This window comes from Schistocerca americana, chromosome X, assembly GCF_021461395.2.
Source record: "Schistocerca americana isolate TAMUIC-IGC-003095 chromosome X, iqSchAmer2.1, whole genome shotgun sequence".
Classification (NCBI taxonomy): domain Eukaryota; kingdom Metazoa; phylum Arthropoda; class Insecta; order Orthoptera; family Acrididae; genus Schistocerca; species Schistocerca americana.
In genome coordinates, this window is record NC_060130.1 from 90365683 (window position 1) to 90392130 (window position 26448).

At 41.5% G+C, this 26448-nt stretch overlaps 1 protein-coding gene across 1 annotated transcript in view; it reads right to left on the reverse strand.

Moving 5' to 3' along the window:
• Positions 1-26448, reverse strand: part of LOC124555006 (N-glycosylase/DNA lyase-like) — a 55883-nt gene that overhangs the window by 972 nt on the left and 28463 nt on the right. The window contains exons 2-4 of the mRNA XM_047128749.1: positions 5211-5651; positions 3259-3541; positions 1633-1827 (exon numbers count right to left, since the gene is read on the reverse strand). Coding sequence (XP_046984705.1) covers positions 1633-1827; positions 3259-3541; positions 5211-5651 — 919 coding nt within the window. The remainder of the gene's footprint in view (positions 1-1632; positions 1828-3258; positions 3542-5210; positions 5652-26448) is intronic.

Genomic DNA, 26448 nt, shown 5'->3' on the forward strand with positions numbered 1-26448 from the left:
GTTATTGATTTTCTGTCCTATCCAATTCACACATCAAGTGAGGGAAAAAATGACTGCTGAATTGCCTCTGTACAAGTCTTAATCTGTCTTGTCTAATTCTCATGATTCCTACATGAGACTAGTGCTGGTGCAGTAAAATGGATGCACTGTGGTTGTTCGTCACTGAGTGACTTAAAGCATTGAAGTATCTTACGTAAATGTGTATTTAGCGGACATATTCTTTTGTGTAGGGTAATTCTGTCTACTGAAATGTATCTATGTTTGAAGTGTGTTAACCATCTGTTAACTAAGAATCACTGTACCATTTATTTTCATGTTAACTGAACAGATAAACAGATAATAGTAAATCTCCAGGTCATGATTATGATGAAATTAGTTTTGTGATTGACTACAATGGCTAGTGAAAGTCATAAAACCTGTTCTCTGCAGACAGCAAGAATGCTGCTGATACATCACAACACATCAAATTGAAGTGACAGCCACGTTTGAGAGGGTTAGATACAACAGGAAAAAAAAAAAAAAGAGACGGACAATTCAAACAAGTACATCAGATGCCAACCAGGGTAGTTGATGAAATATTTTTCAAATCAGATACTACTGTTCTCTCAGTAACTCTTTACTGAACACTCGGGAAACCTAAAATGCAAACTACATACATTTCTGTCCAAAACTTGGTGTTCCTGATCATGAAATCATTAGTCTGCAAATGTTTCCAGATTTTTCATCTGCTCCCCTCAGAAATGAAGTCACTGCTTTGTGTCAATCAACATACAATCATATCCAATACTTTTATTTTCTTGAAGAACAAGACAGGAAAAACAATCATATACTTGTTACATAAAGAGCATTTTTAACTCTCCAGTAGACCACAAATAAGAGCTAAGTGTATGTAAAAAATTATTTTATTAGTAAAAGATACACACAGTTACGGTTACTTTTTGACATAATCACCATAATTATTGCACAATTTGTCATACCTATGGACAAGCTTTCCAATACTCTCTTCATAAACTGTTGCTGCCAATGAACTGAAATCAGTTTTGATGTCTTGAAGTTCCTTGATAGTTTGAAAGTGCTGCTCTTCTAGCCACTTCTTCAGTTCACAGAAAGATGGAAATCACTTGGCAGTAAGTGATCAGACATTTCTCACTGAAATTGCTCAAGAAGCCTTTGGGTTGCACCAGCATTGAGAGGATGGGCACTGTCTACGATCAGAACTCCGGAAGTCAGCATGCCCCATCACTCAGTTTTCTCCATACCCTTGGCTCATACCTCAATGACTTTTGCTGCACTATTTCCTTCTGCTCGTGGGAAAAGAGTAACGCTTCGCAATTTGTGGTGGGAGAATCACTTGAAGCTGCCATATTTATATGACTGCAGCTCAGCACAGACTGACGCATTGAACTTGACACTGACAGAGCATGTAATATGGGAGATGCACAGTTACCTACTAAACACACCTCTCGTTTGCTGTTTGTCTTGCACTTACACTATGCAATAAGGTTGGAGAAAAAAAAAAAAGTGCCCCTCATATTTCAACACAATTTGTAATAAGAATGTTTAGATTACAAAATAAAGTTTTGGAACAGGACAGCAAAGAATAGGAACTCACTAATAAAAAAATATACTAACCGTCTGTGCCCATCCAGCATCTGGGCCATGAATGTCCTGAAAGAATTTCATAATGTCCAAATACAAAGTATTAGAGAGCGTTTTTGCATTTCGCAGACTTTTCATATAATGCTGTTTTGCAACCTGATGTATGTGTGTATCCACTGGTACTGCATTTAAGTGGCCCAATGACATAAGGCATATACAATCTGCTACCTAGATCAGAGAAACAAAAATCATTAAACATCAAGTATAGACAATGAAATTAAATATTACCTACATTACACTGTGAGGGCAACAAAAATGTTCAGGAAGAGCATACACTGTAAAGAGACACACATATGCATGCATTAAAAAAAGAAAAATGAGACAAAAGTAACCTATTGATCACTGAGGAGGATGAGCAGTCAGTCAGCCCAAAACATAGTGAATCTCCCCCCACCCCCTCCCAAAAAAAAATCCTTCACTTAAAAAAGAAGACATCTCAACATAGCATAACATAACATAACATTCTAGAACGTGGGCCACAGTTATCTCACTGTCAGCTACAGCAGAAGTGGGTATTCACAGACAAACTGGTTGCTAATCCCATCTGAGAAAATGTTCTTTCTGCTGAAAAATCAGCTAAAGTTCTTTCGATCAAACCGGCAACATTAAGTTATTTATGGATGAGTGGTGGGTTTCAATAACCATGACTTGCTTATCACATCCACTCATTCTTCCACTTGTACTTCTGCTTTTCTTCTCATGAATGTAAATATGGAAAAAGGGGGCACTCTTAAGCTCACTCATTTCTCTGGAATTATCTGTACCCTTCTACACAAAAGAAATGGATTGTCTTTCCATACCTTGGCAGAGTTTTGAGCATCTTTTGACCAATAATTGGAAGGCAGTTAGAGAATTAGAGCAGTTGACAAATTTTGACATCTATCAAGACTCCTCTGGTCCAGTGCCTTAGGAAGTTGTATCCTGCAGACACAGGAAAGGAAAATGACTGGGCAGCTAATAGACTTCCCCTTGCTTCAACACATCTATAAAAATGAAAGTCAAATAACTGCGCTCTATTAAAATCGTATACAATTTAGTTGTATATATGCTTTTCCAGTATCTGTTCCACAGAATGAATCTTAATAATTCTTTTGATGGGCATTGTCTAGGATCAAACTCCAGAAGTCAGCATGCCCCATCACTCAGTTTTCTCCATACACTTGGCTCACTTGGCTCATACTTCAATGACTTTTTGCTGCACTATTCCCTTCTGCTTGTGGGAAAAGAATAGCACTTTGCAATTCTTTTACAGGCACAGGTCAACCTTGCCAAATAAGGTGTAGGCTGAAGTTCAACAACTATGTATTACTAGAGTAGATGGTTATGGAAGAGGCATAGTTTATCTTCAGATTTGATAGAGACTGGAACACTAAACCCATGTGAAATAATGGTCAAACAAAGCAAAGCCCATATACATGGGCAAGACTTGTATAACAAGGGTGTAGTAGGTGTCCCAAAGAGCATTTGCTGTCGACAGTTTTGGCCTAAATGATCATTTAACTCAAGGGACCGCAAATATATTTTAAAGTTCAGAAATGTTTCTAAATATAGGTTGCATCCACAAAAATAGAAACAATATAAACATTCACTGACTTTTACCTTGAAGCCAACACCTGGCAGTCTTACAAGTTCTTTCCTCGCTGCTTCATATGGCAGCAGCTTAAGCTTATTTATCCACTCGTATCCACCCAACTCTTGGATCATACATGCTGATTTGTGAATAAAGCCAGCTCTATACCCAAATCCTGCTTTTGCCAGTGTACCATGGACAGAAGGTGCCACAAGCTGCTCTACATCAGGAAAATCAAAATACTTCACACCATCAATAACCCCAATTTCCTCCCCATACAATGAACACAATTTCTCTATCATGGAGGTAATTCTGGAACATAAATAAAACACACAAAACAAGTGAAATTTTAAAAATACACTTGTGGGCACACACACATTGGTCAAACAAAATGCTTTCATTACAAATGTCACAGGCAAATACTTCCCATGTTACTCTCCCTACTGCAAATACTATGCATGATTTCACAGTAAAATGTCTCATTGGCATGGTTGGCAAATTAAGAAAACAACCTGAAAAAAAACCGGTCAGTGAATAAAGAACAGTATTATGAAGTCATCAGTCTTTCAATTAATTTCATGCCCTCCACCAGTTCCTGCCCTGAACTAATCTTTTCAGTTCTACTCAATCATTACACAAAATGTCTCCAACAAACTGTTTTTCATATTATAGTATTCTTTCTGCCAGTACAATTTTTCCCTTCCACAGTCCTTCCAGGGCCATATTAACTATTCCTGGATGCTATAGGAGATGTCACTCTAATCTGTCCAATACTTTGGTAACAGTTTCCCCAGAGTCTTATTTTCTTGCACATTGTTTTTAAACTCCTTAATTCCATTCTTATTTGCTTTTAACTTGTTAATGCTTTTCAATAGCACATTCCAAATTCTCCAAGAATATATATTTCCATGGTCTCAATTTTACTTCCAAATGATGCTATACTCCACATGTTGAACTACAGCAACTTTTTCCTCAACTCCATATGAATATTTGACACCGGTAGGGATTTTATAATTAAAAAAAAAAGGCATTTTGCTTGACAATCTACTTCTCATATTATTTTATTTGTCACAAATAATATTACAACGAAACATAGAACTTTGGTGTGGTTGATTCATATACATTAGTTTAATTATTGCTTAATTTTGAGTATAAGGACCTTCATTTGACCAAGAAAACCTCTTTAGGAAAGTGTTGAGGATCAATACGAAATCAAGGAAACACTTCCCTGCTTGTAGTCAATGATTTCCCTTAAAGGCATGTGAATCAACATTATGAGGATGCAGAAGTATTGGGAATACCAGTGTCTGAAGTGATTCCGCAGGAGGTGGTTTCTTATCCCACAGAAGACCACTGTCCGAGAGCCTAGCAACAATCTCTGTTTTTGTTTATGTACACGCAACTGCTGAATACCTCTGCTATACTCTTTCCATTATTTACTAACATACATTTAAAATATGAAAAGCAAAGGCACAATTTTTTTCAGACCACAACAAGCAATGTTAAGTCCCAATGCAAATGAGAAATCAGGAGCATAGAAGCAATCATCGCATTCATGAAACCAGCACAATCTACCACCATCAACACATCTGCATAAAAGTGCAATGACCTGAATATGGCAACAGCACCTGGTTATGGTCTTTACATTGAAAACATCAAGATAGATAGTATACAAAGATAATGATGGCCACTGGAAAGACTAGTTTTCTGCAATAAATGCATATCTATATTAAAAAAGAGAAAGAACTGTTAGAAAGAAAAAGGATGCAAATCATGCTAGAAATCTTGCCCAGAGTCCCATAACTCACAATCTACACAACCTTTGATAATGGTATAGTACTACACAACCAAATTTACAACACAGAACAAGAAAAATTGCATATTTTACACAAATATGCCAGTGTCTTTTTCATGTTATGTGACATAAAAATAGCCCATTAGAAAACCGAATTATTACTCACAAATGTGGCCAACTACTCACCTTTTAATGTGATTGTTTGATGAACAAATGAATGTCAGTATTGTCTCTAGTGGTTCCTGACACAGAAGTCTTACACCATGACATTTGCTAGCTGCTTTCTGAAATACAGGATCACGTTGACCCCAACGGTTATAGCACTCTTCTAAATTAGTGTCCAGTCTAAGGTATTTACAGAGCAGCATTCCATTCAGTTCATCTGCTGTATCACATATTTGAAGTTTCTTTTCTTCTTCACTAAGAGTCACTGAGTTTGTACTTAAATTAGCAAGGAATTTTTTTAGAGACAAATCTTCATGCAGCTCACTAAGCAAAACAGAACACTTCTTAGAAGGTGTGACTTGTTTAGCAACTTTGTATAGTATGAAGTTATCTGTTTGTTTTAACATCCAAAATCTGCTGCAGAAGATTCCCCACCATTCATTTTCGTTAATCTTCTTCCACCTGTGGAGATAAAGAAATACCAAACCTGAATGTAATACCATTACGCATAGCAAACAGCAAGTAAGCAATGCACTGTCATATAAATTCCATTAATACGTTTTGGAAGAAATACATCTGAATTTTTTTAACCACATAAACCACAAATATTTCAAAAGAATTTTTTTTTTTAGTAAATAGTAACATTAATTCATTAGAAAAGTAATATTAACACGCATTTGTATTGCAATCTGCATTGTTGAAGCATAGTGCTACAGACAGTCAGTGACTTTATGCAAACATACCACAGAATAAGCTTGTGCACCTTGTGGCAGACAAGACAAATGTCAAACTACAGTCTGCCAGAGAATACTGGTGAGAGATAGGGTGTCTAAGACAGATGCAATTAATGGCTGGCTTGTGTAGTCCATCTCTGAATAGCTAATGCGTATGTGATCACTACAAAGCTATAATTGCTGATGAAATAAACAAAGGTCATATAAACTGTGGGAGATGTGACTGGATCATTTGATCGGTACACAATTTCTACAGAGGTGCACAATCATGTCCAAAGATGTGAGAGTGCACCAAATGACAGTCTATCTTTGAAATTTAAGTACTTTTTCATACAGGATTCTGAAACATTACTGCCACGTATATACACTAATGGCCATTAAAATTGCTACACCAAGAAGAAATGCAGATGTGACTTCTGAAATTTTCCCGGCGTATTTCTTCTTCTAATAATTTCCGGGTATGTAGCCGGATCCCGTCGACATTCTGCAATGATATTTCGGCCCAGAGACGTCCGGCCATCATCAGGTGAGTACACAACTACTGAAGAGCCCAGGTGCAGTCGCGGTATTTATGCCGAATCTCGCGCATGCGAAATGTACTGGCATCCTACAGCGCATGTGTCAGGTGTTGACATGCGCAGCATAGCCGAGTTGTACGTGCTGCCCTCGGTGGTGAAAATAAAGGTTCATCTAGTCATTGAGTATCGAATGGAGGAGATGGTTCAGGATATTCACGTACTGGATAAATTACGTGAGAGAAGAGCCAGGTTGCTGTGTGCACTAAATTTTTTACTGAAATGTAGAGACAATAACTTGATTCCAACTTTCGCCAGAGTTGTTCATTTTATTAATAGTGTGGCCGCCAACAATATAAAATGCAAGGCGAATCTGGCTTTAGTAAGAGAACGAATCCGTTTTACGCGTCGTGAGTTAGACGCTGTCGCCAGGAATTTATATTATTTACATCTGAAGATTGCAGCTAGATGTTCTTCCCTTAGTTGGGACTGGATTGACGGTGTATCCTGGGCCAAGGCAGACTGGGCTCACAGGGACAGTACGAACAGGCAAAGTGCGAAGTTTAGCCAACTCGTAACACGAAAGCCGCAAGAAGCTATCTCTGGACGATCAGTGGTGAACCTCACGGAGAAATCTTTTGACGATGTGATGATGTCAGTGCTTGCGAAAGGTTTAAACTTCGCTCCTACACCTGCCTCACTGCCTTTAACGGATTTCATCAGTTCCATTGAGGAAGCCATTAGACGTCTCCCTGTGGATTCTGCAGACGAAATTCGACGTGAATCTTGCCGAACGTTGTTGAAATGTGCGCCACAACGGAGTAACATCTTACCAGCTAAAAGAGCTGCTCTCCGCAGCCTGAGAGAAGATACTAGCACAGTCGTACTGCCTGCGGATAAGGGTAACGCCACAGTTCTTCTGACAAGAGAAGCCTACAACGAGGAAGATATATTGTCAGCTAAATGATTCTACGTACCGTAGAATTGAAAAGGACCCAACAAGCTGAATATCAAGGAAAACTACTACCCTTTTGAACGACTGTTCTCTACCTGAACAAGCTATCAAGAGATTGAGACCACACAATGCAGTACCACCAAGACTCTACGGTCTTCCGAAGATACACAAGGATGGTGCCCCACTACGATTAATAGTGAGTAATATTGGTGCTGCGACCTATTCTACAGCAAAATATCTGGCCTCATTACTAAAGCCGTATGTGGGTAAGTGTTGCCACCATATACGTAATTCCGAGGATTTTGTCAGTCGCTTGAAGGAAGTTAAGCTAAGCAGCTCGGATTTATTAGTCAGCTTTGATGTGGTCTCACTTTTTACCAAAGTGCCTTTAATGGAATCATTACATCTTATTGGTAACTTATTCAGTGCAGAAATGACGGCCTTGTTTGAACATATACTCTCCTCAACGTACTTTTTATTCAATGACGAATTCTTTGAACAAACAGACGGCGTCGCCATGGGGAGCCCTTTGTCGCCTGTGGTAGCTAATCTCTTTATGGAGGACTTTGAGGAGAAAGCACTTGAGTCTGCTGTTTTAAAGCCTATGGCCTTCTGGCGGTACGTAAATGATACTTTTGCTGTATGGCCTCATGGCAGACAGGAACTGGAGAAATTCCTTCATCACTTAAACTCATTACATGAGACATCAAATTTACGATGGAGATTGAAAAAGAGGGCACTTTACCATTTCTAGATGTGCTAGTACGCCGTAAAATTGATGGGTCATTAGGACATTCTGTGTACAGGAAACCGACTCACACAGATCTGTATCTCCAGGCGTCAAGCTGCCATCACCCAGCACAAACAGCCAGTGTTCTCAGTACCTTAATACATCGAGCGCATATAATATCGGATGATGAAAACCTCCACGCAGAATTAGAACACTTGGAGAAGGTTTTCAAAGAGAATGGCTACACTTCTCGCCAAATAAGGAAGGCCATGCGCAACTATCATAACAAGAAGCAACGCACTGAGGACGCAGATGACGACTTTAAATCAACTGCGTTCCTTCCATACGCCGGGAATGTGTCTTCGAAAATAGGCCGATTACTGAAGAAAAATAAAATGAAGGTTATCTTCCGTCCACCAGCAAAGAACCGGGCCCTGGTTGGATCCGTTAAAGACGATTTACAACTGAAGAAAGCAGGCATCTACAAAATTCCCTGTGAATGTGGCTCTGCATATATTGGCCAGACGACAAGAACTGTCCATGAACGATGTATAGAACATGAAAGATACACCCGTCTGCGGCAACCGTCAAAATCGGCAGTAGCAGAGCACTGTATTTCATTGCGACATTCAATGGAATACAATGGAACAAAAATTTTAGCCCCGGTTTCCGGTTTTTGGGATTCCGTAATCAAGGAATCAGTGGAAATACGTCTTGCCAATAATCTTATAAATTGTGACAACGGCTTTCAGCTGGATAAAAATTGGAATCCTGTTATTAAAATTATACAATCACAGCGGAATCGGCAGTGTCATTCGATACTCAATGACTAGATGAACCTTTATTTTCACCACCGAGGGCAGCACGTACAACTCGGCTATGCTGTGCATGTCAACACCTGACGCATGCGCTGTAGGATGCCAGTACATTTCGCATGCGCGAGATTCGCCATAAATACCGCGACTGCACCTGGGCTCTTCAGTAGTTGTGTACTCACCTGATGATGGCCGGACGTCTCTGGGCCGAAATATCGTGGCAGAATGTCGACGGGATCCGGCTGCATACCCGGAAATTATTAGAAGAAGAAATGCAGATGATAAACGGGTATTCACTGGACAAATATATTATACTAGAACTGACATGTGATCACATTTTCAAGCAATTTGGATGCATAGATCCTGAGAAATCAGTACCCAGAACAACCACCCCTGGCCGTAATAACGGCCTCGATACTCCTGGGCATTGAGTCAAACAGAGCATGGATGGTGTGTACAGGAACAGCTGCCTATGCAGCTTCAACACGATACCACAGTTGAAGAGTAGTGACTGGCATATTGTGATGCTCGGCCACCACTGACCAGACGTTTTCAATTGGTGAGAGATCTAGAGAATGTGCTGACCAGGGCAGCAGTTGAACATTTTCTGTTTCCAGAAAGGCCCATACAGGACCTGCAACATGCGGTTGTGCATTATCCTGCTGAAATGTACGGTTTCGCAGGGACTGAATGAAGGGTAGAGCCATGGGTCGTAAAACATTTGAAATGTAACGTCCACTGTTCAAAGTGCCGTCAATGCGAACAAGAGGTGACAGACATGTAACCAATGGCACCCCATACCATCACGCTGGGTGATATGCCAGTATGGCGACGACGAATTTACGCTTCCAATGTGCGTTCATCGCGATGTCACCAAACATGGATGCGACCATCATGATGTTGTAAACAGAACCTCAATTCATCTGAAAAAATGTCTTTTTGCCACTCGTGCACCCAGGTTCGTCGTTGAGTACACCATCACAGGCGGTTCTGTCTGTGATACAGAGTCCATGCTGCTGCAAACGTCGTTGAACTGCTCGTGCAGCTGGTTGTTGTCTTGCAAATGTCCCCATCTGTTGACTCAGAGGTCAAGACGTGGCTGCACGATCCGTTAGAGCTATGCGGATAAGATGCCTGTCATCTCGACTGCTAGTGATACAAGGCTGTTGGGATCCAGCACAGCGTTCCGATTACCCTCCTGAACCCACCGATTCCATATTCTGCTAACAGTCATTGGATCTAGACCAACGCGAGCAGCAATGTCGCGATACAATAAAGCGCAATCGCGATACGCTACAATCCGACCTTTATCAAAGTCGGAAATGTGATGTTACGCATTTCTCCTCCTTACACAACAACGTTTCACCAGACAACGCCAGTCAACTGCTGTTTGTGTATGAGAAATCGGTTGGAAACTTTCCTCATGTCAGCACGTTGTAGGTGTTGCCACCGGTGCCAACCTTGTGTGAATACTCTGAAAAGCTAATCATTTGCATATCACATCATCATCTTCCTGTCGGTTAAATTTCGTGTCTGTAGCACGTCATCTTCGTGGTGTAGCAATTGTAATGGCTAGTAGTGTATTAATACGTGAGGGCCACCCCAAGTAAAAGGAAACATCTATATATATACTCCACAAGCAGCAGTACTGTGTGTGGCAGAAGGTACCCTGTACCAACACTAGTCATTTTCTTTCCTGTTCCATTCACATAAACAGAATGAAGAAAAAGTGGCTGTCTATATATGCCTCCATATGAGCCCTAATTTCTAATATCTTATCTTCATGGTCCTTCTGCCAAATGTATGTCAGTAGCAGTAGAATCATTCCACAGCCAGCTTCAAATGTAGGTTCCCTAAATTTTTTGAATTTACCTTGAAGGTTGATCTTATAACAAATGAACTTCACTAGAACCAGTGACTGACATATTGTGCATCTTTAAATTTTTTACTTTTGCAAAGTGTTTCCAGATGTAAAATTCAGAGTCAGAAAAATACTAGGGCTAAATGATTAAAAATTTTACTGTACTGAAACGAAAGGAATCCTATTCAATATAAACCAACACACAAATCATAAGCAAATCCTGAAAAAAAAAGAAGAAGGAAAAAAAGGGGAGACAGAAGCTGCTAGCTTCTTTGGTAGCATCAAAGAGGCTTAGTGCACAATGGTAACTAATTTTTTATCATGGGTTAAAATCTTGTCACCAACATTCTAGACGACAATGACGACTACTACTACTACTACTAATAATAATAATAATAGACAAGCAAAAGTTAACATGTCAATAATGTAAAAATTAAGGAAGGAGGGACACAATGCTGAGTGGGGCAGGATTCAAGTATGTGTCGCAAGGCAGACAAGTAAAATGTTAACAATAAATATTTTATTAATGACATCAATTAATGTAATGAATGAATTACTAAACAGAAAGTTCTGTGATATTATGACCAATACCAAGGAAACAGTCTTGCAAAAACTCCGCAGCTTCTGTAACACAGAGCAGGACTTCCAGACTAGCAAAGCAACTCTGACAAAAACTGTTCCGTCTATTGGATTTGATTTTTAAAGACGCTTAAACAAACAAGTTGTCATTTACAGATGAGAAAACATACTTTCAAACAGAGCACAGTACATTAGATTTTTACACAAAAAATGAAGCATTTGAATTAGAGTGGCTAGTGATTTGTTTATTTTTCATAACACCACACTGAGAACGAATGTTGCAAACTGAGTGTCTGATGCGTATAGTCAAATAAAAGTACCAGGAAACATTTCATTATTGTGAATGAAGAGTTTTGTTTTGTTGTCATTTCTCCTCTATGACTATAACAGGAAAACTTCTGCACTATCACTTAGAAATGGACAGAAGAAATTAAAAATGCACGGAGACAAAGAAAGCCAAACCATTGGCATTAATTGAGGAACACCAATCTTCTTCTTTTTATGCCACTGACCAAATTTTGCAAGAAAATGGTTCCCTACCTGCTGCTGTCAAACTACCTAGACCTACATCCTATAGATCTGATATGGAATTTTGCAAAGAATATGTCCTGTCATAATACATAAAGCATCTTGCAGTCTTAAGAAAAAGGGGAGTGTGATGCTTTTGCTACTAATGAATAATCGGTTTGTCCCATTTTCTGGTTCTATATTCCAGTAACTTCCCAGTTGGCCTCATAAGGCTGAGTGGACCTCCTTCCAAACATTTCCATCAGAAAAACAATTTCAAATAGTCATAGTGTATCAGACTCGGAACCTCAGCTTTGCTAGTATAAAACATTAACAACTAGACTATGCAGTCAGTTTGATTTTGTTACTGTGATGTTAGCTTGTACTATTGTGACAGGAGAGGACTTGAAGGGATGTGTATTACACCAAGTACGTGGGTGACAACTACTGGAGGAGAGATACATTCATGGAAAAGGAAACTCACAACACAAAAATACTAGTTACCATGGATTTGAACAAAGAGACGGCATTATCATCCACAACTGAGACAGAAGAGTTTGAATCAGCAGACACCTCTGTTGGAAAATAGCACACCACTAGCAACGCTTTGTGAACATCTAAGGTGAGAAATATCATACATTCTGTTTCTGTTGTTATTCTTCATGAGCACTCCATTCAGTTGCACATAAAGATGTGTTATGTGTGACAGCAACAAAACTTAAATCCAGAAGAGCAGAATGTTATTTCTTCTACATTCCTCCCAGACGGGTATCCAATGTGCTATCCATCACACAACTTTGCTTGGAATCAGCAGTAGACGTATCAAAGGAACAATCAAAGTTATACACACAATTTAATATTAGAATACATGAAAATGGGGAAAAATTGAAAATGAACCGACTGAACCGCTGTATCATTTGCTTCATGGTACTTCAAATTACACCTGGACATACTGTATTGAGGTTTGTTATGGAACTGTATGTCAGGGTGACAGCAAACACCAGTACAATGAAATGAGACACACTTGCTAGTTTTCAGAACTAAGAATCGCCATGGCCCACATGGGAGGAAAGGTTTGGAGGAAATGAGCCTATTAATACTAGCAAGAAAGAAGTAAGAAAGTAATACATAAGTTGAGTAAAGGAAATACAGTAGAATACAATGACGTCAACTCCGTCCACAAGTAACGTTCTAGGTTAATTTATGCAAGATGTCCTACAGCATAGGTGCTCAACCTGTCAATCATGACCAACCAGTCGATCGACATGGCTTTAAGAGTCAATCTTTCAAAACCTTTGTCCAAAATCTATTTACAAGAGCTGTTTCTGTAGAATATTGGTCTGTTGACAATGAGTGTTTTGCACGGTATTCGTACTTGGTAAATCTGACAACAACGTGTCTCCCTCTTTCATCTCCATCTGCAGTTTACAAGCTTTAATGCTTCCACCATGCAACAGGCATTCCTCCTGCATGCTGAGGTTACTACTTGCGAACTCTAACTTGGTGTGTTGTGAGGAACGGTGAGAGAGCTAAGAGTTTGCTGCAAGATGAGGTGGGAGAGGAGGGGGGGATCAAGCTCCACCTGCAGTAGGAAACACAAAACCCTGTTTTCGAGCTTCCCCGAAACAACAATGTGCACAATGGAGGCAATGATCAGTTAAATTCTTCATGTTATCGAAACTGAGATTGCTGTTTGTATTGACATGTCAAATAACCACCTCATCCCCCATTCCCGAAACAATCACAGTCAAAATAGCACAACAATACACATGACGACGACAGCACAGCTCAGCAACAATGAAGCCAACACCAGTTAATAGTATGCTGTACAGCTGGCAACAAACATCTCCAAATCACTACGGCACAAAGTCTCCCAACTGCTGCTGATCAGAGCTAGGAAGTGCACGCACTAAGTTATAGCTCTCACTTCTTATTATGTTTGTGGAAACCGAGTGCAGCTACACACAGGAAAACATACCACTTCCACGGTGAATGGGAAGAACAGTTTTTTGTTACAATTTGTAAAGATAGGTGTATATGTTTCGTATGCAATGCTACTTTAACTGTACCTAAAAAAAGGAACTACTGAAGACCATTTTACAACAGTTCACAGAGACTTTGAATAAGTAACAGCTGTACAAATATATACACCTATCTTTACATATAGTAACAAAAAACTGTTCTTCCCACTCACCGTGGAAGTGGTATGTTTTCCTGTGTTTAGCTGCACTCAGTTTCCACAAGCATAATATGAAATGAGAGCTATAACTTAGTGCATTGAGGAAGATGAAACACTCTAATCTTTAAACTAAACTACAATCACTGCAGTCGGTTTTTGTTAAGCCTGTACAAACAAGTCCTCCATCAAACATAGCACCATTTCATGTATCAGAAGTACTGATGAAACAGACAAACCCATCTTGATGATGGCCCAGTTGTTAAGGAGGTTTTTTTTTCTGCCAACTAGTGAGTGCTTGTTTTCCACATTTAAAAACAAGTCAGAGAAAATATTAGCCATCAGACGCATGCCTCTGTCAAGACCTACTACAACATGAGAAGTTGGATTAATGGCAGAGAATATAAAATGTCAACTGATAATAGATTTGTAATCCTGCTTGCTTTTCTCATTGCAGTTAGATGAGTCAGTAGATGGAGTTGACTCAGCCCCAGTTACGATATTTGTAAGACTGATATTTTCAGATATCAGCATAAAAGAAGACCTGCTTACAATTTTGAACTTTAAAGACCTAAACAAAGAGCAGATTTTTACAATGCATTCAAAACCTCCATTTCTGAATTTTTTCAACCATCAGTCTTCGGACTAGTTTGATGCGGCCTGCCACGAATTCCTCTCCTGTTCTCTTGTTCCAACCTCTGCATCTCGAGAATAGCACTTGCAACCTACATCCTCAATTATTTGCTGGATGTATTCATATCTCTCTCTTCCTCTACAGTTTTTACCCTCTGCAGCTCCCTGTAATACCATGGAAGTTATTCCATAATGTCTTAACAGATGTCCTACCATACTGCCCCTTCTTCTAGTCAGTTTTCCATTGATTCCTTTCCTCATCGATTCTGCGGAGGACCTCCTCATTGAATGCCTTATCAGTCCACCTAATTTTCAACATTCTTCTGAAGCACCACATCTCTAATGCTTCGATTCTCTTCTGTTCTGGTTATTTCACAGTCCATGTTGCACTACCATACAATGCTGTGCTTCAAATGTAGATTTTCAGAAATTTCTTCCTCAAGTTAATTATATTTGATATTAGTAGACTTCTTTTGGCCAAGAATGCCCTTTCCGCCAGTGTGTTTGCTTTTTATGTCCTCCTTGCTCTGTCTGCCAAGAGCTACTTTACTGCCTAGGTAGCAGAATCCCTTAAATTCATCTACTTCATGATCACCAATCCTGATCTTAAGTTTCTCACTCTTCTCAATTTTGCTACTTCTCATTACTTTTGTTTTTCTTCAATTTACTCTCAGTCCATATTCTGTACTCATTACACTGTTCATTTCATTCTGCAAATTCTGTAATTCTTCTTCACTTTCACTGAGGATAGCAATGTCATCAGTGGATCTTATCTTTGATATCCTTTCACCTTGAATTTTTATCCACTCTTGAACCTTCCTTTTATTTCCGTCATTGCTTCTTCGATATATACTAGGGGTGAAAGGCTGCATCTGTCTTACACCCTTTTTAATCCAAGCACTTCATTCTTGGTCTTCCACTATTATTGTTCCCTCTTGGCTCTTGTACATATTGTATACTACCCATCTTTCCCTACACCTTACCCCTATTTTCTCAAAATTTCAAACATCTTGCACCATTTGGGATTGTTGGATGCTTTTTCTGGTTCGACAAATCATATGAACATGTCACAATTTTTCTTCTGTCTTGCTTCCCGTATCGATCACAACGTCAGAACTGTCTCTCTTGCCCCTTTACCTTTCCTAATGTCAAACTGATCATCGTCTAACACAGCCTCGATTTTCTTTTCCATTCTTCTGTATACTTTCCTTGTCAGTGTGAGCTGTTAAGATGATGGTGTGATAATTCTCACATTTGTCAGCTCTTGCAATCTTCAGAAGTGTACGGATGACGTTTTTCTGAACACCTGATGGTGTATCACCAGACTCATACATTCTACACACCAATATGAATAGTCAATTTCTTGTCACTTCCCCCAATGATTTTAGAAATTCTGATGGAATGTTATCTACCCTTTCAGCCTTATTTGATCTTATGTTTCCTAAAGCTCTTTTGCATTCTTATTCTAATACTGGATCCACTACCTCTTCCACCCCCCCCCCCCCCCCAAAGCATTAGGCATTTCCTATGTGGTCTGCATCTGAGAGCACATGCTGGTGGCCACAAAGGCAATTGCATTGCTAGTAGCATATGTGTAGTTACTCTGTCCAGCCTGGTCACCACATCGTTATGTTTGCTGAATGTCTTATTTATTAGACCATTTGCTGAATGTCTTATTTATTAGATCCAGCTACTTCACAATCCTTAATGAGATTATAGCCACAGTGCTGGCTGATGAACATCTCTGGTACGAAATTTGATCTACATCTACATGGATACTCTGGAAATCACATTTAAGTGCCTGGCAGAGGGCTCATTGAACCACCTTCACAATTTTCTCTTATTCAAAAGTCGTAAAGCGTGCGGAAAGAACGAACACCTACAGCTTTCCGTACGAGCTCTGATTTTCCTTATAATGTGGTGATCATTCCTCCCTATGTAGGTCAGTGTCAACAAAATATTTTTGCATTCGGAGGAGAAAGTTGGTGATTGGTATTTCGTGAGAAGATTGAATCACAACAAAAAACGCCTTTCTTTTAATGATGTCTGGCCCAAATCCTGGATCATTTCAATGACACTCTCTCCCGTATTTTGTGATAAACAAAACATGCTGCCCTTCTTTGAACTTTTTTGATGTACTCCATCAGTCCTATCTGGTAAGGGTCCCACACCACGCAGCCGTATTCTCAAAGAGGACGGACACGTGTAGTGTAGGCAGTCTACTTAGTAGATCTGTTACATTTTCCAAGTGCCCTGCCAATAAAACGCAGTCTTTGGTTAGCCTTCCTCACAACATTTTCTATGTGGTCCTTCCAATTTAAGTTATTTGTAATTGTAATTCCTAGGTATTTAGTTGAATTTACAGCCTTCACATTTGACTGATTTATCATGCAACCAAAGTTTAACAAATTCCTTTTAGCAGTCACGAGGATGACCTAACACTTTTCATTATTTAGGGTCAACTGCCAATTTTTGTACCATTCAGATATCTTTTCAAAATCATTTTGTAATTTGTTTTGATCTTCTGATGACTTTAGTAGTCCATAAACGACAGCGGCATCTGCAAACAACCTAAGATGGCTGCTCAGATTGTCTACCAAATCATTTATATCAATAAGGAACAGCAAAGGGCCTATAACACTACCTTGGGGAATGCCAGAAATCACTTCCGCTTTACTCGATGACTTTCCATCAGTTACTACGAACTGTGAACTCTTTGACAGGCAGTCACAAATCCAGTCACATAACTGGGACGATATTCCATAAGCACACAATTTTACTACAAATTTACTGAGCACTGTGCAACTTAACTTCTGAGGTCATCAGTTGGCAATTTTACTAAAAGCCGCTTGTGTGGTACATTGTCAAAAGCCTTCCGGACACCCAGAAATATGGAATAGACCTGAAATCCCTTGTCAATAGCATTCAACACTTCATGCAAATAAAGAGCTAGTTGTGTTCCACAAGAATGATGTTTTCTAAACCCATATTGACTGTGTGTTAATAGACCGTTTTCTTCGAGGTAATTCATAATGTTCGAACACAACATATGTTCCAGAATCCTGCTGCATATTGACGTTAATGATATGAGCCTGTAATTGAGTGGATTACTCCAACTACCTTTCCTGAATATTGGTGTGACCTGTGCAACTTTCAAGTCTTTGGGTACGGATCTTTCATCGAGCGAACGGTTGTGTTAAGTGTGGAGTTAACGCATCAGCGTACTCTGAAAGGAACCTAATTGGTATACAATATGGACCAGAAGACTTGCTTTTATTAAGTCATATGCACACAAGTTGCTTCATTACTCCAAGGATATTTACTTCTACGTTACTCACGTTGGAAGCTGTTCTTGATTTGAATTCTGGAATATTTACTTCGTCTTCTTTTGTGAAGGCATTTTGGAAGGCCGTGTTTAGTAACTCTGCTTTGGCAGCACTGTCTTCAATAGTATCTCCATTGCTATCGCGCAGAGAAGGCATTGATTGTTTCTTGCCGCTAACATACTTCACGTACGACCAAAATCTCTTTGGATGTTCTGCCAGGTTTTGAGACAAAGTTTCACTGTGGAAACTGTTATACGCATCTCGCATTGAAGTCCGCACTACATATCGAGCTTCTGTAAAAGTTCACCAAACTTGTGGATTTTGCATCTGTTTAAATTTGGTACGTTTGTTTCGTTGTTTCTGCAACAGCGTTCTGACCCATTTTGTGTACCAAGGAGGATCAGCTCCATCGTTTGTTAATTTATTTGGTATAAATCTCTCAATTGCTGCCGATACTGTTTCTTTGAATTCAACCACATCTGATCTACACCCATATTATTTATTTGGAAGGAGTGGAGACTGTCTCTCAGGAAGGCGTCAAGTGAATTTTTATCTGCTTTTTTGAATAGGTATATTTTTCGTTTATTTTTGGAGGATTTGGGGGTTACAATGTTCACTCTCATTATGACAATCCTGTGTTCACTAATCTCTGTATCTGTTTTGGTGCTCATTATTAACTCAGGATTATTTGTTGCTAAGAGGTCAAGTGTGTTTCCAGAACTGTTTACTATTCGCGTGGGCTCATGAACTAACTGCTCGAAATAATTTTCACAGAATGTGTTTAGGACAATTTCAGATGATGTTTTATGCGTATCTCCGGAATTAAACACGTATTTTTCCCGACATATCGAGGGTAAATTGAAGTCCCCACCAACTATAATCGTATGAGTCAGGTATGTGTTTGAAATCAAACTCTAGTTTTCTTTGAACCTTTCAGCACCTGTTATCATCTGAATTGGGAGGTCGGTAAAAGTATCGAATTATTATTTTATTCCAGTTGCCAAAAATGAAGTCTGCCCATACTAACTCACAGGAACTATCTACTTCAATTTCGTGACAAGATAAACTACTTCTAACAGCAAAAACACGCCTCCGCCAAATGTGTTTAGCTTACCCTTTCGGAACACCATTAGGTACTTCGTAAAAATTTCGGCTGATCCTATCTCCAGATTTAGCCAGCTTTCAGTGCCTATATCGATTTGAGCATCAGTGCTTTCTACTGGCGCTTGGAGATCTGGTACTTTCCCAACATAGCTATGACAATTTACAACTGTTATACCGATGGTTTCTGTATCTATGTTCTTGCTGTGTTCGGCCTGCACCGTTTGTGACAGAAGCCTTTCTTGTGTTTTCCTGAGGCCCTCTAACCTAAAAAACCGTCCAGTTCATGCCACACAGCCCCTGCTACCCGTGTAGCCACCACCTGCGTATAGTGGACATCTGACCTATTCAGCGGAACCCGAATCCCAACCAGCAGTTTGGCACAAGTCGAGGAATCTGTAGCCTACATGATTGCAGAACTGTCTGAGCCTCTGATTCAGACCCTCTACTTGGCTCTGTACCAGAGGTCCGCAATCGGTCCTGTCGACTATACTGCAAATGGTCAGCTCTGCTTTCATCTTGCAAGAAAGACTGGCAGCCTTTACCACTTCTGTTAGCTGCTCGAAACTAGAGAGAATCTCTTCTGATTCAAAGTGACACACATCATTGGTACCGACGTGAATAGCCACCTGCAGTTGGCTGCACCCTGTGCTCTTCATGGCATCCAGGAGAACCCATTCCACATCTGAAATGACTCTACCCGGTATGCACATGGAGTGCACATTGGTTTTCTTTTCCTTTTTGGGAGCCATGTCCCTAAGAGGCCCCATAACACACCTAACATTGGAGCTCCCAACTATCTATAATCCCACCCTCTGTGATTGTTCGGATATTGCAGGCTGAGAGGTTTCCTCTGAAACAGGACAGGCGACAGCATCTGGCTCAGTGACAGTGTCAGCCACAGTCAGCACCTGGAACCTGTTGGTCAGACAAACTGGGGAGGCCTTATGTGCAGCCGTCTGGTAAGTCGTTCACCACCTGCTACGCCCCGCCGCAACCTCCCAATCGACCACAGGTGAGGGGTCACCCTCAGTGCAAGCAGTAACTGGGCTGGCCATGGTGAGGACCAATTGGAGGACTCGGACGTGCTGGGCGTCTATTGGATCCCCATGGCTGACCCACAACAATGGTGCCCATCTACTGCAGCTTCCAGGTGTGTAACCGAAGCCACCACAGCCTGAAGCTGTGAGCGAAGTGTAACCAACTCGGCTTGCATCTGCACACAACATTCAGTCCCTGTCCTTACTAAAGACCGTGGAAAACTAAACTATGCAGATCAACGGACTATCAGCACGTGCTGTGCAACTCTACTGTAGACCTTGACGAAAACTCAGGAACTGTGACTAGTAAATTGGATTAATACACAGAGATTCAAAAATCTAACTACCAAAGCAATCTGCAATAGACCATTTTTACTCGGCGTTCTATCGGTAAACATCCAATTTTTTTCTGATAGGGGGCCTCTGTACAGTATAATGACAGTGGCTACCTCTTCCTTTCTGACTTTGTGGTGTTTCCACCACATTCTTCTCCCACAATACATATTTATTTTACTTCTACTTGCTACCTGTCAGACAAGACCATTCAGTAACAGCAAGGTAGGGAGAGAGTACTGTGCACCGAGTTGTGCGGCACATGGTTGCAGGCCGTGAGAACAACTTGCTACAGATGACTGTATATCATGCTGGAGTACTGTACAGACAGCTGGGAATCACATACTGAGCATGGCATGAAGCACTACAATGATGTTAGTTAATAGTTATTATCTGAACACTGCTATGCTCTTCCAGCCACACTGTCAACATTAACTGCACTAACAGAAGGTTAATAATAAATTCATGAAGCTTTTAACTAAAGTAAAAATATAAATGAGAAACACATTTTAACTTCCATCGTTATTGATGGAAAACGATGGACTAATCGGAAACGGGCACAGGGTAAGCAGGAGCCAAACTGTTACTGTAACTCACTACTAGTCTTCTACTGGGTATGAGCGAGGCAACACACATCGGCACTGTCAAGTGGAATATGATGCTGATAATTATTCGTAGCAATTAACAATGCCTCAGGAAACATTTGTTTACAACAACTCACTAGAAGGTTTATATGGGGTATGAACAAATGCAACACATGCTTGGATGGTATAGGGTAATGAGTTACTGAAAATTGTTTGCCGTGTTGAACAGTGCCTTGGTAAACACCTGTGTGATGTTTTAAACATCTTGTAATACTGTGAATCACCAGGTTGTGTCTTGTTGCAGTGTTCTGAACATAGTTAGCTTCCATGGAATTTGATTTAATGAATAGACATAATAGGTCTTTTACTTACATTTCTTGACTACTGGCAAACGTTAATTAATAAAATAAAGTTGCATCCTGTATTTTGTTAACTTTATTTCATAGCACTGGATTTTCTCTCACTATACCACTTCAGTTTAGCACAGTTTGTTGTTTGCATGTCAAATCCTGCTCCTATATCGAAAAGAAGCAAATCAGGAAGAGATGTATGAGACAACTTTAGAAGACGCGAGGTAAGCAAATCAAAGTCAGTTTTGTTTTGTTGTGGAAAAACAAATAGGGTCATATGCGCACATTTCAAAACTGTGAAACACGAAGACAAAGAGAGGAGTTAAAAATAACTATATTATATATAAGACAGCTACAAACAGGGACGTGGAGAGAGGTCTATAAAATACGCAATAAAACTAAAGATTAAATGGCCTTCGCCATATTGCTATGACGGATAAAAAGTAAAATGTGGTCGACAGCCCACATGTCGTTCGCTAAAACGTCTGACAACTCTGATGGTAAATCCAAATGGGAATGTAAATGGTCAGGAAATGGCAGACAGTTAAAAGTTGGGTGCAATGTGCACAAAGAGGTGGGGCAGCGCCACTTAACAAATGGGAATGGCTAAAAAGGCAGGCCCAATACGAAACCTAGTTAAAAATGACCTCGCGGCGGGAGGGCCGAGAGCAGGTCATCCAAGCCACTGGGAGAGGCTTCATAACATGGATCTTATTTCCATGAAGGGAGGACCATTGGCAATGTCAAAGTGACACCACCTCTTGACAGATGGCAACACAGAGATCATCGGATGGAGTGTACGAACTAGCTGGCTGAGGTATGAGGACTGCAGCCACGGCAGCAGCGTCAGCCTCGTCGTTTCCTGCCAGACCGACATGATCGGGAACCCACATAAGCACCACAGTGGCTCCCTCAAGAGTGAGTAAGTGACAGTTTTCCTGGACCTCTTGCACTAAGGGATGGACGGTGTACAGCACACAGAGGCTTCGAAGGGTGCCGAGAGAGTCTGAGCAGATGATACAACTGAAAAGCTTGTGTCACCAGATGCACTCCGTGGCCTGATACAGGGTGAAGAGCTTTGCTGTAAAAACTGAGCAGTGTGCTGGAAGCTGATACTGAAAAACGTCGGCGCCAGTGACAAAGGCACACCCAACGCCACAGTCAGTCCGAGAGCCATCAGTGTACACATGGATACTAGTGTGAAGTTCCATGCGAAGGTCATGAAACTGAAGGTGATAGAGTGAGGTTGGTGTAGTGTCCTTAGGAAGCGAATGAAGGCCAAGGTGAACCTGGGCCGCTGCACAAAGCCAAGGTGGTGAAGGGTTCACACCTACTGGGAAAGTTGAAGGGAGCGTGAAGTTAATCTAAGAGAGCACAAGCCGGAAGTGAACTCCAGGAGGTAACAGAGAAGAGGGACGCACCACATACTGGTGATCAAAGGAGTCACTGAAGGAGGTGGCATAGGATGGGTGGCCATGCATGGCAGACAAACGACATTTGTATCTGCTGAGGAGAAAGTCACAGCTGTAGGACAGCAGTGTTCAGCAGCTTCTGCATACATAGTCTCAACCAGGCTAGTGTAAAATGCATGAGTGACCAAACAGATGTCACGATGGTGGATAGTATTGAGACGGTCTAAGAGGGATGGATGTGCAAATGCATAAACAAAGCACCAATAGTCTAGCTTGAACGGACAAGGGACTGGTACAAAAAGAGGAGGGTGGTTCGATCTGCACCCCAGGAAGTACCCTCGAGGACATGTAGGACACTGAGGTACTGCGTACAGAGGGCTGCCAAGTAAGACACATGGGAGAACCAAGAGTGTTTCCTATAGAGCAGGAGCCCTATGAATTTTATAGTTTCAACAAATAGAAGAGCAACAGGCCAAGATGTAAGAATGGTCGGAGAAACCAAATGCGCCAGCAGACAAATGGTTTTGTCAGTGGAAAAACAAAGCCACTTTCGATGCTCCACGAGTAAAGATGATCGAGACATCGCTGAAGACACCGTTCAACGAAACAGGTCCATGGAGAACTGCAATAGATGCAAAATCATCAATGTAAAGAGCCGGAGATGCCTGGCAGAGACAGCCCATTATTGGCTTAATGGTGATAGCAAAGAGGACGACACTCAGGACGGAACCCTGAGGCACATTGTTTTCCTGAATAAAGGTGTTTGACAAGACAAAACCGACATGTACCTTGAAAACTCAAAATTCCTCAAGGAAACAGGGTAGGCAGCCATGGAAGTTCCACGTGTAGAAAGTACGGAGGATACCAGTCCTCTAGCAGGTGTTGCAGGCTTTCTCCAAATCGAAATCACGGCCACAGTCTGGGATCTCTGCAGAAAGCCATTCGTGACATGGGTGGACAAAGTGATGAGACGGGCAACTGCAGAACAGTGCACTCGAAATCCACACTGTGCAGTGGTTAGTAAATTGCGAGACTTGAGCCACCATACCAGCCGGGCATGAATCATGCATTCCATCACCTTGTAAATACAGCTGGTGAGAGACATGGGGCGCTAGCTAAAAGGAAGGTGATTGTCCCTATCACGCTTAGGTATGGGTATGACAGTGGCTTCATGCCAGCACCTGGGAAATGTGCCCTCTGACCAGATGCGGTTGTACATACTAAGCAGAAAGTGCTTGCCCGCGAGAGACAGGTGCTGCAACATCTGAATGTGAACAGCATCTGGTCCTGGGGCAGAGGATCAGAATGAAGTGAGAGCACGATCTAGCTCCCCCACTGTAAAGACAGCATTGTAACACTTAAGATTCTGAGGAGAGAAGGCTATCACCCAAGCTTCCTCTGCTCGTTTCTGATGGAGGAAGGCAGGGTGATAGTGGGAAACACTCAAAATTTCCGCAAAATGGCGGCCCGAGGTGTTGGAGATAGCAATAGGGTCCACAAAGACATCGTCTGCCACTGTCAGGTTGGCAATTGGGGAATGGATCTTGGTCCTAGAGAGCCGTCGGAGGTTGGCCCACACGATGGAAGAGGGAGTGGAACTGTTAAAAGAACTAGTGAATGAAGTCCAGCTAGGTTTTTTGCTATCCTGAAGAATGTGACGACACTGTGCATGCATCTGTTTATAATGAATGCAGTTTGCCATTGTAGGATGATGGTTAAAAATGTGGAGAGCACGTCTCCATGTGCGAATTGCATTGTGGCACGCCTCAGTCCACCGACGGCTCAGGACACTACGTGGTAAAGAGGAAGTGTGAGGAATGGAACGTTCTGTAGCGCTAAGGATAATGTTTGTAAGATATTCCACCCGGTCATCACAACTGGGGAAATCTTGTTCGTCAAAGGTCGCCAGGGAGGAGTAAAGCCTCCAGTCAGCCTTAGTAAGCTGCCATTTGTGTGTGCATGCAGTGGGTAGCAGTCAGCAAATGGATGGCACATGGGAAATGGTTACACGAATGGTGTCAGAAAGAATGGACCATTCTAGATGATGGGCAAGCTGGGCATTGCAAAAGGATAGGTCTAAATGGGAGTAGGTGTGGGAGGAGTCTGAAAGGAGCGTGAGTGCTACTGCGTTAAGGTAGAAGAGATTAAGCTGATTAAGATGGTCAGCCAACAGGGCACCTCTCGGACAGGTTCTGGGAGAACCCCAAAGGGGATGGTGCACATTAAAGTCACCAAGCAGCAGAAATGGGTGAGGTAGCTGCCCCATAAGCTGGAGAAAGTATGCCTTGGTTACATCAAATGATAGAGGGATGTAAATGGTACAAAGGCAAAAGGGCAAGTGATAAAAGAAAAGGAGAACTGCAACAGCTTGAAGATGGGTAGTCAGGGAGATGGGTTGACTATGAATGTCAACCTCGGGTGGAATGTAAAACAGATGGGGAAGAAATGCTAAAGCTCAAAGCGGTCATGAGGATGCAATTTTGTTTCCTGAAAGCGGAGTACAAGTAGATGCTGTGATTCTAAAAGCAGCCATAAATCCTCTTTGTTGGATTGAAAACCACGGAAGTTCCATCAGAGGAGAGTCATGGGGAGGAAAAAATGAAATCGTGTCACCTAAGCGGCTGCTGAGTGCCAGCCTAAGGAGACTCCCTGCTACAGGGCAATGAGGCACGATGTCCACAAGACCATCTGCCTCTGTTGGAGTTCTTCGAGCCTTTCCTGTTAGCAGAGGAAGATTCAGGTGTTCGCTGGAGGGACATAGAAAGTCTTCACGGGAGTATTCCTCCTGTCCTTTGTGTAGCCGGTGACTTCGCCCCACGGGGCGTGAGTTTGATGGTTCGTTGCACAGCTGGACTAGGGGACTGCAATGCTACCGTGACACTGAGCCATTTCACAAACACGGAGCTTAATTTGAGGTCACATGTCTGCGTGGCCATGTCCTTAATGGAACAAGATGGAGCACGAACAGTACTGTAAGTGCATGACGGTAGAACGCAGGGTTTGCGACTAGCCAGCAACTTGCAAGCAACCAGATAAGGAACTTCTTCCTTTAGCCGGATCTACTAGACAGCCCGCTCATCGAGATACACGGGACAATCTCAAGAGAAGGTGGCACGGTTGCCATTGCAGTTCATACAGCAGGGAGGACGAGGCGGACAATCACCCTCGTGCGCATCCCTACCACAGGTTACACATTTGGACGGGTGTCGACAAGACATTCGAGTGTGGTTGAAACGATGACACCGGTAGCAGCACATCGGGTTCGGAATGTACGATTGGACTGTGATAACTTCATAGCCTGCTTTGATATTGGACAGAAGCACCACTCTATCAAAGGTGACAAAGACAATGACACCCTGATCAGAGAGGTATGTTTGAATTTTGGCCTCGGTCAGACCTTTGAGCAGCCTAGTGTAAATAACACCACGGAAAGAATTCAAAGTTCTACAGGCCTCAACACGAATGGGATAGCCGTGGAGAAGCGAAGCGGCAAGCAGTTGTTGTGCTCGAGAATCAGAAGTAGTCTACAAAAGCAAAGTGCCATCCCGTAAATGAGAGCAGGATTTCACAGGGTCGGCAATTGCATCAACACTTTTCTGAATAATAAA